This window comes from Kogia breviceps, chromosome 14 (assembly GCF_026419965.1).
Source record: "Kogia breviceps isolate mKogBre1 chromosome 14, mKogBre1 haplotype 1, whole genome shotgun sequence".
NCBI lineage: Eukaryota > Metazoa > Chordata > Mammalia > Artiodactyla > Physeteridae > Kogia > Kogia breviceps.
In genome coordinates, this window is record NC_081323.1 from 25,223,219 (window position 1) to 25,236,098 (window position 12,880).

The following is a 12,880-nucleotide window of genomic DNA, read 5'->3' on the forward strand; positions in this document are numbered from 1 at the left end:
TCACTAATCCCAGCCCACGCTCAAGGGGAGGGGAATTAGGCTCCACCTCTTGAAGAAAGGACTGTCAAAGAATTTGTGGACCTATTTAATTTATTTATTTATTTAAACTTTTTTTTTTTTTTTTTTTTGTGGACCTATTTTAAAACCATCATAGAGAGCCTCTCACTTCTTTCCTGCAGAAGAGAGGATGCTTGGAGTGTGCTTCATGGAATGTTTCTTTGGAATCTGTACCATGCAGCTGGCTGCATATGAGCCCCAGTTGCTTGCGTTGTCCAGAAAAATTACCGTGATGACAGTAACGATAGCTTACATTTAGAGAGTGCTTGCTATGTGCTAGGCACTGTACATACATTTCCTCATTGGATCCTAACCACATATCTGTGTTGATAGGCACGGCAGTCTCCATTTCACAGGTAAGAAAACTGGGGCTCAACAGGAGAGTGACTTGCCCAAAGTCACACAGCTATGAAATCTCTAAGCTTGGATTCAAACTAGGTTTTTCTGACTTCAGAGCCCTTGTTCACCTTAGAGACTTTCTGGCCCTGCACCATCCACTAGAAATATAATGCAAGCCACATTTGTAATTACCAATTTTCTAGTAGCCATATTTTTAAAAGTAAGAAAAAATAGATGAAAATAATTTTAATAATAAATTTTATTTAACCCAGTAGATCCAAAATGTTATCACTTCAACACATATTATAAAAGTTCATTAATGACATGTTTTATATTCTTTTTCTCATACTTTCTTTGAAATCTGGTGTGTATTTTATACCTACAGCACATCTCTATTCAGATACCAAATTTTCATTGGAAACATTTGATTGGTATTTAGATTTCATAAAGTTTCCAGTTGAAAAAATTAGATTCACATAATCAAGTATTTCCAAATGTACTAAAGTTTTCCAATAAGTAAATTATCAGTTTTTAAATTAAAATTCATTGAAATGGAATTAAATTCAGTTCCTCATTCACACTGCTTGCATATCACATGCTCAATAGCCACATGTGGTTAGTAGCTACTGCATTAGACTAAGCAGTTCTAATCAAGGTCCCACATGAAACTGAGGCCCACATGGATTCACATAACAAGCCAGAGCCAGAGCTCATTCTAGAAACCTGGGGAAATGCAGGTAAGCAGAGATATTCCAGCTTTGCACACCTCAATCTGCCCACCCATTCGTCAATCCACTGTTCATTTGAGAAATACATAGTGCACACCTACTTTGTGCTCATCCTTGGGTCCAGGAGCTGATTTGCTGGGAGCAAGACTGACAGGCCTCCTTGCACAGGGGAAAGAAATTCAGCAGAAGCTCTCACAATCAAACGTGTGATTGGGTAGACTCATGGAAATACCAGAAAGGACAGTGGGGATCTGACCTGCTCTGGGGGTGAGGGCAGGTTTCTCTCAGGAGGAGACCTGAAGCTGATGTCCTTCTGAAGGAGCAGGCTAAAAATCAGCTACTGCTGCAACAATGCTGTGGACCAAAACAACTCCAGGCTCTGTGACCACAGCAACAAGCATTTATTTTCATGCTTCTGGGGCTGCATGTTGACTGCAGTTTGACCATTAGAAGCTGGGCTTGGCTGGGTGGCTTTGGTCCAGGCTGTGGGTTGGGCTCAGGCCTACTCTATGATTTTCCTTCTGGAGCCCAGGATGAAGGGGCATCAGCTCCCAGGGCATGTTCTCAAGGCAAGTCACTAGAGTTCAAAGACAAGCAAAGTGTACAAGCACATTTACATCCTCTGCATCTTGTCCACCCTCATTCCGTTGGCCAAAACAAGTCATTTGGCTGAGGCTGAATCAGTGGGGAAGGAGGAGGGGAAGAAGAAATTGCTCAGTAACTGTTAGAACTATCAGCAACCAGTAGGAGTTAGTCAGTTAGGAGGGGGAATGGCATCCCAGATGACAGATTCCCAAGGTGGGATGGAACATGAGCCTTCCAAGCTCCTGGAGATCTGGGCAAGGCAGGGGGTGTTGTTTTTATCACCTTCATTGCCCAAGACACAACACTGTCTGAGACTCCACAATATGGCAGCTGAAAGGACCCTTGTTGTTGGTATGTGGTGGGTGATGGGTTGGGAGGTTGGAAATGGTCCCTGGCCCTCACATGGGCTGATGTGTGTGGGACAGGAGAGTAGGGATGTTGGGAATGGCTGGTGTGTGTGTGTGTGTGTGTGTGTGTGTGTGTGTGTGTGTGTGTATCTATAGGTGGGGGCAGCATAACACGCACCAGAGAACATCCCTCATGCCCATCCCATGGGCAATCAGAACTGGCAAGGGGTAGCTCTGACATCTGACTTGCTGCCTCCTGCTCTGGCCACAAAAGGGGAAGGTGACACCTCCTTCTGGGGCCACTAGGGGAAGATCCAGATTTGAAAGAGCACAGTTCTAAGAGGCCAAGAGACCTGGGTTGAAATCCCGGCTCCTCCCTGACTCCCACATTGGAAGCTCTAAAAGTGGCTTCCTTCCAGCTCTAGAATCCCTCTCTCCTGTGATTCTAGGAGGACAATACCAAAGCTAAAGAGGGAAGGGCTATGTTGAAATGATAAGTAGGACCTGAAATAGAGAATTGATGTGTCAGGAAGGACAGGGTTCATGCTTGGGGTCACTGTGGAGGGTGAATGGGTGTTGTCTGACCTTGGCAGCATGGGTGGGAGGCTTCCCTCCTCAACATAACTCCTGTTGGGATGGAGGTTTGGCCACCATGGTGGGGCTCTGTGTGGCACAGGTGGCACCCCCCCATGGCTGAGTTAGGACAGAACATCTTCCCCTTGTAGTAAAACCTTTGACAGTAAACCTGAATATTTCTCCAACTGGAGTCTTTAGATCTTAGAGTTTCCAGGAACTTGTCTCTAGAGTCTAAAAGTTTTCCAGGAATTCTGAAATTTTGTATTTTCACGGTGCTGATTATTGCCTGAAAAGATCAGAGCACATTCTAGATTACCTGGAGAACCACAGTAAAAAACAAGAGCCATAATACAATTCTTGGGCTGTGTTTGCCTTTGTATATTTGACTCAATTGGCACCCAGCAGTCATGTAAAGAGACGCTGTGGAATTTATTGTGGTATGTCTCAAACTCCTGAAATCTGGGTTTGTTTTTTCCTCACTGCCCCAAGCTATTGCACTGGCCCAGGACTCCACAATCTCTGGACAACTGCCACAGCTCCTCAATACTCTACTGATTTGTCTTTCCACCCTCCTACCCTCAATGCAGTATATTTTCTACATAGCAGCCACTTTATATGCAAAGAAAGTGGAAGTCAGCAGGGAGGACTGACTTGGCCATGGCTATCATGGTAAGCGTCGGAGCCTTAATGTGAACCCAGCCAGTCTGACTTTGAATTAGTCAGTCAGTATTAAGAATAGGACTTTGGGGCTTACCTGGTGGCGCAGTGGTTGAGAGTCCGCCTGCCGATGCAGGGGACATGGGTTCGTGCCCTGGTCTGGGAAGATCCCACATGCTGCAGAGTGGCTAGGCCCGTGAGCCATGGCTGCTGAGCCTGCGTGACCGGAGCCTGTGCTCTGTAACGGGAGAGGCCACAACAGTGAGAGGCCACAACAGTGAGAGGCCTGCGTACCGCAAAAAAAAAAAAAAAAAAAAAAAAAGGACTTTGGGATCAGACTGACCTGTGGGTGGATCCCAGTTCTGCCATACCCTAGTTATGTGAGCTTCAGCACTTGACTACCTTTTTGTATTTTCAGTTTTCTCGCCTGTAACTTGGGCCAATAATAACCTCACAGAGTTCTAATGAGGTGTCAAAGAGGCCAGTTGTAGCAGGGGTTGTCAGGGCGCCCAGAGCCTTGGTAATTCAGAATGCTGGAGTCAGTGACTGCGTCTTATTGATAGAGGGCTTTCTCCCAAACCACAGCCTTCCCTGCATAGGCAGAGTAGAAGCACTGAGCAATTAACACATGTAGGCGTATACTTCCACCATGGCTGGTAGTATATAACTATCCCAGCTTCCTCTCCCTTTGGGTGAAATAATTCTGAGGTCTGTGTCTTACACTGTGTCCTAGAACTCCCCAACAGAATGAAGACCCAGATGCCCACCTTGGTAACTGGCTTGATAACACACTCCTTATTGGCTGTCTCCCATCTCATTCCCTGATTTACCTTATCAGTGTCTCCTGTGATCACCTGCCTGCACTCAAGTCCTTTTTTCAAGGTCTGCTTCTGGGGAACCCAAACTAATACATAAAGCAGTCATTTGTTCATTCAACAAGTATTTATTAAGCCCTCCTATGAATCAGACTCTATGCTACGTCCTGGGGATATTGCTGTGAACATGACAGAATGTGTCGCTGCTCTCAGGGAGCTGAATGTCTAGGAAATAGGCAATGGCAAGTAAACAAAAAATGCTATCATTTTGGATAGTGATAAATACCGAGAAGAAAATGATGTGATAGTGATGGGAGCCTTTTACATGGGGTGGTCACAGAGGGCCTCTCTGGAGAGCTGATATTTAAGCTGAGACATGAAGGATGAGAAGGCACCAGCCTTGAAACAATTTGGGGGAACATTCCAGAGAGAGAATGTTCAAAGTACAAAGGCTCTGAGATAAACATGTGCTTGGGGTATTGAAGGAGCAAAATAAAATTGTGTAGTTGAAATATAGTTAATTAGAGAGAACATGCTAGGAGAAGTAAATAGTTAGAAATAAAAAAGTAGGTTGGAGAAGTAAAAAGTAAGCAGTAGCCAGATCATGCAGGTCCTAGGACACAGTAGGAAATCTGGATTTTATTGCAAAGGCAATGGGAAGCCACCGGGAGTTTTCAGCAGAGGAATGATGTGATCTGAGTTGTCCTGTTTTTTGTTTGTTTGTTTTGTTTTCTTCCTGCTGCACTGCATAGCTTTCAGGCTCTTAGTTCCCCAACCAAGGATGGAGATCGAATCCGGGCCCACCTCGGTGAAAGCGTGGAGCCCTAACCACTGGACCTTCAGGGAATTCCCATGATCTGAGTTAAGAAAACAAACTCTCTTAGGCTCTGTGTGGGAAATAGTTGGTAGGAGACTAGGTTAAGGGCAAAAGCAAGGAGGCCAGTTAGCAGGCTATTGCTGTCCTTTCTGATGAGATGATGGTGACCTGGGCTAGAGCTGCAGCAGGAGAACGGGAGAATGGGAAGTGGATAGATTTGAGACATTTTGGAGTTAGAGGTGACAAAACTTTGCTGATAGATTGAGTGTGGAGATTGAGGGAGAGGAGACAAAAAATGACTCAAGTTTCTCCTAGTGCAACTGGGAGGATGCTTGGGTTACTTACTGAGATGGGCAAGACTGGGCAGACACAGGTTTTGGGTTAGGATGTGTACGAAGAAATGAAGAGTTCTGTATTGAGTTAGAGACGGTCGATAGGTACCCAAGGGGAGGTGCCCCATAGACAGTGGAACTATGTGTCTGTGACTCCAGGGGTTGGGAGGGGGGTTCTATGCTGGAAACGTGAATTGGGAAGTCTTTAACCTATAACGCAGCGCTGTCCAATAGAAATAGAAAGCGAGCCACGTAAATAATTAAAATTTTCCCAGTAGCCACACTAAAAAAAGTAAAAAGAAACAGAGGAAACTAACTTAAATAATATACTCATTTAAACCAATAAATCCTAAATATTATCTCAGCACGTAGTCAATATAAAAATTATCTTGGAGATACCTGGCATTCTTTCTTCGACATCCGGTGTGTATTTTACATTTAGACCACATTTAACTCGCACTCGCCACATTTCAAGCGCTCAGTTGCCACCCGCCGGCTAGAGGTTACCGCTTGGTTCAGCTCACCAGTGGAGGGTTTTCAAAGCCAGGAGCTTGGACCCACCCGGACAGTAGAGAAGACGCACTTCCGCCTGGCGGAGCGCCCCGGACGGAAATTGCGGCGGAACGGAAGTTGCGCGTGTGCGTGCGCAGCCGCAGACAGCTGAGACCGGAGCTTGCCTACTGAGAGAAGATTTAGCGGCTGGACGCGAGGCTCTCGGGCAGCGGTAGGTGAACGGAGTGCCGGCGGAGGTCGCCTGCGCCCTCGGCCATGCCCCACGTCTGGGACTGGAGGGGCGGCGGTGTCCTGGGGATGTGCGGTGTTCAAGGGGAGGATGGCGCGGTGGTTACAGCGCGGACCCTGGAGTCAGACTGTCGGGGTTCGCACCCCAGCCCCGCTTCCTACTCGTTTGTGATCTTGGACAAGTCAGCCCTCTTTTCCCCGAGCCTTAGCTTTGTCACCTGTGAAGTGAGGATGATAGTAGAACCTGCCTTACAGTTGCTGTGAGGATTAAATACGGTAATCCATGGAAAGCGCTTAGCACCACGCCTGACACATTGTAATCACCCAATGAAGTGGGATGCGTTGTTTATGTTGAGATGAGGCTATTGTCTCATCGTTATTGTCGACTACCAATTAATGTGGGCCCCCACTGAGGCCCCCTACGTTGTGCTATGCAAGCATTTTGTTCGTATTGTCACATTTGATCCTCACAACAGACATGGAGATAGGTGCTGTAATAGGTACTACTATTCCCATTTTACACATAAGGAAATGGAAGCTCCCAGAACTTAAGACGCTTTCACGTGCCCAAAGTTACCTGGCGAGGCAGCAGTTGGGTCAGACTCCGTCTCTCGCGTGTTAACCACAATGCTCTATACCCACCATCAAAGGAGGTGTTTGTGCAGTTACTGAAGACTTACTGTATGCCAAATTAGGTTTTAACATCTTTAATTCTCACAACACCTCTGAGAGGTGGGTATTATTTTTATCCTTATTTTACAGATGTGAAATTGGTGGCTCAGAGGTAGGAATTTGACTTTCCCAAGGTGACACAACAAGTAAGGGACAGAAACGGGTGACTTTAAAGTTCACACTAAAAGTCCGTTGTTCTTTGTCACTTGAAAGTAGGTTAGCATTGCTCCTGCCTAAAGTGCTGGTAGCATGTACAGCAGGTGATCGAGTTGGAGAAGTAACAGGCCACATCTGCTCATTTTACATGTATAGCACCTGCCATGTTACTAGAATGGGAGATACTAAGAATATAGAAATGAATGAGATTTGTTTCCTGCTTTCAGAGACCTCCGGCTTACAAGGAATAAGCAGTAATTAACAGCAAAGTGTGATGAGTCTTGTGATAGTTATAAGGAGGCTTTGGGAACCTAGGGGAGGACCCCTAGACTTTGGCGGTGGTGGCCAGGAAAGCTTCCAGGAGGAAGCAGAGACCTAAAAGTAGTGTAGGAGTTGGCCATGTCAGTTGAGTGAAGATACACCAGCCAGAGAAAACAGCATGTGTAAAAGCCTAGAAGCTAGTGAAGATTAGTACAAAGATGTCTGGTATGGCTGGAGTGAGGTAGTCAGGCTGGAGATGTGGGGTCCATTAAGAATATGTGATGGAAAGTAAGTCTCCACCTTTTGTACTTTGAGTCACCTAGATTCTCTCCTGGGAGGCACCCACTGTTTCTTTTGCATTCTAGAGATATTGTGTGCATTTACAAATATGTACCTGAATATTCATGTCTTCTTTTCTACACAGATTTGTAGATTTGTGGATGGCCCACTATATCTAGTATAGCACTTTGCTTCTTTGCTTTTTTGTCATGTATAGATTCAACCTCACTTTCTAATGGTTGCATCTTATTCCATGGTATGGATGTACTGTGACTTATTTAACTAGTCCCCTATGGATGACATTTAGACCTTTCCCGTTTCTTTGCTATTAGAAACAATGCTGCATCAAAAATCCTTATGCATAGGTTATTTTGCACATGAGCCTACCTGTAGGATAAATACCCAGGAATGGAACTGCTTGGTCAAAGAGTTTTTGTGTGTATTTTTAAAAATTAATTTTTATTGGAGTATAGTTGACTTACAGTATTGTGTTAGTTTCTGCTGTATAGCAAAGTGAATCAGTTATACATATACATATATTCACTCTTTTTTAGATTCTTTTCCCATGTAGGTCATTAACAGAGTACTGAGTAGAGTTCCCTGTGCTATACAGTAGGTTCTTATTAGTTATCTAGGGTTTGTGTGTTTGTAATTTTGATGGAAGGTGGCAAATTGCTCTCTGTAAAGGTTGTGCCATTTTCCATCTCTCTCCCCCAGCCATATGTGAGAGAGTCTGGGTGGGAAGTTTGAAGGGCAGTAATCTGAGACTCTTGGAGGTTGAAAGTAGACACCGATCAGGCATATGGGGCCCCCATGTTAGATACTTTACTTTTGAAGGAACACAAAAGAAGATGCCCTCAGTAAATGGTTTTCACAGTGTGGGGAGGTGGTGTAGCAAGGTGGCTAGGGACACAGGCTTTGTTTTAATAGAGACCTTTATTTGAATCTTGACTCTGCTGCTTACTGGCTGTGGGAGCTTAGGTAAGTCCCTCAGCATCTCTGTGTATTTCCTCCTCTCTGAATGGGGATAATAATAGTGTCTGTTGCCTGTGTTACTCAGGATGCTGTGAAGGTTTAAAGACCTGATACACTTAAAGCCCTTGGAACTGTTCCTGGCACAAGGTGCTACTTTGTTATTTTGTCAGGCCTTCTCATTTCATCTCTACCACCCTTTTGTTTTGAAAACAGACTGCCTGGATTTGTGTCTCATCTCTGGCATTTCTTTGTGTGATATTTGGCAAGCTGCCTCAGTTTTTTCACCTGTAAAATATTATTAAGGGGACAATATTATTAAGAGTACCTTCTTGGGTTTTTGTGAGGATTAAATGTATTAATACACTTGGAAGTGCTTAGAGCAGTGCCCTGTATATAGTGTTCAATAAATGTTGGTGATGTCTTTCATTCTCTTGCAGTCTTTGGGCTGTTTTAGTGCCATGCATCCTTTACAGTGTGTCCTCCAAGCGCAGAGATGTCTGAGGTGGGGGCCCTTGGCCTCTGTGTCCTGGCTGCTGCTCAGGACCTGCAGGGCACACAGTGGTGTCCGCAGCTCCGCATGTCCCAGTCCAGAGAGGCGGCAGGAGGATGGAGTTTGGAAGGATTTCAGCTCCAGGCTGGCCACTGGACCGCCTTTTCAGCATTTTTTAAGAAGTGCTTCAGTTCCTCAAGAGAAACCGTCTACTCCAGATGTGGAGGACCCACCCCCATATCTCACAGTGGATGATCTTTTAGGAAGGCAGAAAAAAGGTTGGTTTTACTTTACTTCTCTTTGGACTTCCTGCTTTACTCCTTTCCAGCATCCATAGTCTGATTCTTTCTTTATTTTTTTGGCTATGTTGGGTCTTCATTTCTGCACATGGGCTTTCTGGGCTACTCTTGATTGCGGGGTGCGGGCTTCTGATTGCAGCGGCTTCTCTTTGTTGCAGAGCGTGGGCTCTAGGCATGTGGGTTTCAGTAGTTGCAGCATGCGGGCTTCAGTAGTTATGGCATGTGGGCTCAGTAGTTGCAGCGTGAGGGCTCCAGGGCACGCAGGTTTCAGTAGTTCTGACACATGGGCTTAGTTGCTCCGTGGCATGTGGGATCTTCCTGGACCAGAGCTCGAACCCATGTCCCCAGCGTTGGCAGGCAGATTCTTAACCACGGCGCCACCAGGGACGTCCCATAGTCTGATTCTTAACAGGTCTTTTATTACAGACTTGGCTTTGGAGGGTTAACAGAGTGGGAAGGCTGCTAAGTTATGGAATCGTCAGACTCTACCAAGTAACAATATTATAAAGAAACTTATAGTTTTGGTACATGCAACTTGGGGGTAGAAGTCCTGGGTAGTCCTCTCTTTGGTTACCTTTGGAAACCCTTATATCTCTATTCTGATTTTTAGATCATCCTAAGTTATAAGGTAGGTTTCATAATTGGTGCTGTAGAAAATCATTATGCTTAGGCAGAGGTTTTCTGAGAAACATAATGCACTCAGTTAGAACGCCTTAAAAAAATGTTTGAGGGCTTCCGTGGTGGCACAGTGGTTAAGCATCTGCCTGCCAATGCAAGGGACACGGGTTCAAGCCCTGGCCTGGGAAGATCCCACATGCCGTGGAGCAACTAAGCCCATGGGCCACTACTACTGAGCCTGCGCTCTAGAGCCCACGAGCCACAACTGCTGAGCCTGTGTGCCACAGCTCCTGAAGCCTGCGTGCCTAGAGCCCGTGCTCTGCAACAAGAGAAGCAACAACGAGAAACCCGCGCTCCGCAGCAAAGAGTAGCTCCTGCTCACCACAACTAGAGGAAGCCTGCACACAGCAATGAAGACCCAACACAGCCAAAAATAAATTAAAAAAAAAAAAAAGTTTGAAGAGACATTAAGAGACAACCAGACCTCTCCCCTTTTGCACTGTTTCAAAAAAAACTTTCCCTTTATAATTCTTAATGACTTGATTGCAGTCATATGGTGCAAATTATTTGTAATGTGCTATTTTCATTTAATATTCTTCCAAATACTAGTCTTCATAATTAAATTTAAAAACATTGGTGCAAAATATCACATGCTGTACCATGATGTTTTCCAATTGTTGGGACATTAGGTTGTTTCAAAAATTTTTATATTATAAATAACACTATAATAAGTGCCTCATATATATGTATACAGATACATGCATATATAGATAACTTTGCTTCTTTAAAAAGTTTTTTCTGGAATAAATTTCTAGGAGTTGAATTGGTAAATCAAGGAGTCTGTATACCTTGTGACTCTTGCTCGGTATTTTGTAGTCCTTTAAAATTTGTTGTTCCCTTCCGTCTCTCCCTGGTATAAGTTTGGTGTTTTCTTTTTTTAGACAAGGGAAGTGAGCCAAGGAAGGTTTGAAAAAGAATCCTGATTGTTTCTTTCTTTTTAAAAAAATTTTTTCTATTGGTTTTCATGTGATTATCCTTCAACTTTTAACTCCATTTAGAATTTATTTGGGTTTGTGGATTAAAGTGCGTTGGTGGGCACAGGGGTTGAAATAGGAATTTCATGGAAGGGTCTTGCTATGGTGTGAAATTGAGGTTCTTATAACTTTGTGCAAATGTGTTTTATGTCATGGTAGCCATGCTTGCTTTCATTTAAGATGTTTGAAGTTCCTGTAGGAAGTTGCCTATTTTTATTTTGTGACTTTGTGTACCCTCTGGCCACTGCTGCTCCCTCCAGGGTCTGGAGAACCTCATTTTGAGAAGGAGGAGCGTAACGTATGGATTTTTTAAAAAAATAAATTTGTTTTATTTATTTATTAGTTTCGGCTGTGTTGGGTCTTTGTTGCTATGCATGGGCTTCTCATTACAGTGTCTCCTCTTGTTGCAGAGCATGGGCTCTAGGCACGCGGGCTCAGTAGTTGTGGCTCGTGGGCTCTAGAGCGCAGGCTCAGTAGTGTGGCACACGGGCTTAGTTGCTCCGCGGCATGTGGGATCTTCCCGGACCAGGGATCGAACCCGTGTCCCCTGCATTGGCAGGCAGATTCTTAACCACTGCGCCACCAGGGAAGCCCTAACATGGATTTAAATTTATTTCCCCCCACGTTGATAATTATTGTCAACTAGTCCTCCCTTTTCTAATTGTTTTTATAACCATATTTCCTGATTCTCAGGTGCATGTTTTCTCCATTTTTAAATGTTACGGCTTGTAATTGGTGTGTGTATATAATGTAGTATTTCTTTTGTTCTGAAAGGCTGTCATTAATTTGGGGGTACATCTGGCAATTAATGATGCCTTAGAATTGAGGCAGCAGGGGACATAGCGACTAACCAGTCGCCTCAGGTGTTTCTGGGGCATTTGGGGAGGAGACCTTTTGAGACATGTGGTCCCTTTTCATTTGCCTACAGTGGAATTGCCCTCTCATTGCAGTCTACCTTGAGACCTATGGCTGCCAGATGAATGTGAATGACACAGAGATAGCCTGGTCCATCTTACAGAAGAGTGGCTACCTCCGGACCAGTAACCTTCAGGAGGTATACACATTTCCTGCTTCCCCTTGTTTCCTGGGCGAGATTCTGCACGTGTGCCAGTTCTTGGGTGGAGTTTCAGGAGCAGGCTATGGCCTAGTGAGAGTGAGTTCCCTTGAGGAAAGTGTGTAGTGCGGGACCAAGGTGCACTTTTGTTGCAGTTATTTTTGAAACTTTTAAGGTGGTGCTCACCTTCAGGTAAGGAACTAGGTTAAAAATGGGCTGTGAGGAGGAGGGGAATGGGGAGTTATTGTTTAATGGATACAGGGTTGTTTTTTTTTTTTTAAATAAATTTATTTATTTATTTTTGGCTGTGTTGGGTCTTCGTTGCTGTGCGAGGGCTTTCTCCAGATGCAGCGAATGGGGGCCGCTCTTCATCGTGGTGTGCAGACCTCTCACTATCGTGGCCTCTCTTGTTGCAGAGCACAGGCTCCAGACGTGCAGGCTCAGTAGTTGTGGCTCACGGGCTTAGTTGCTCCACGGCATGTGGGATCTTCCCAGACCAGGGCTCAAACCCATGTCCCCTGCATTGGTAGGCAGATTCCCCACCACTGCACCACCAGGGAAGCCCTGGGTATAGGTGTTAGTTGGGGAAGATGAAATAGTTGTGGAGGTTGATGGTGGTGATAGCTGCACAGCAGTGTGAATGTACATAATGCTACTGAACTGTACACTTAAAAATGATTAAAATGGTAAATTTTATGTTATGTGTGTTTCACCACAATCTGAAAAAAAAAAAAAGGGCTGTGGGCAGTGATTCTAAATGGTTAATTTCAAAGATCATAATTTTCCTTTTTTTCCTTTCTCTCCACCCAGGCTGATGTGGTCCTGCTTGTCACATGTTCTATCAGGTGGGAATTTGTTCTTTACCTAGAGAGTGAATATATTTTATATAATAATGCCAGAGCCAACGGTGCCAGGCTGGCCCTACGTATGGAGATGAGCCAGTGGATTTGCAGTTTTACACCAGTGGAGATAGTAATGATAGAATGATCAGCATTTGCTAAGTGTGTACTGTGTGTCAGGTCTTGTACTGAGTACTATATGTGCACTA

At 44.7% G+C, this 12,880-nt stretch overlaps 1 protein-coding gene across 1 annotated transcript in view; it reads left to right on the top strand.

The window, feature by feature from the left end:
- Nucleotides 1-8,861: 8,861 nt before the first annotated feature.
- The window catches only part of CDK5RAP1 (CDK5 regulatory subunit associated protein 1), a 29,490-nt gene continuing 25,471 nt past the window's right edge, over nt 8,862-12,880 (top strand). Inside the window, 4 exon segments of the mRNA XM_059039053.2 lie at nt 8,862-8,988; nt 8,991-9,105; nt 11,729-11,832; nt 12,643-12,677. Of these exon segments, the coding sequence (XP_058895036.1) occupies nt 8,944-8,988; nt 8,991-9,105; nt 11,729-11,832; nt 12,643-12,677 (299 nt within the window). The 5' untranslated portion in view covers nt 8,862-8,943.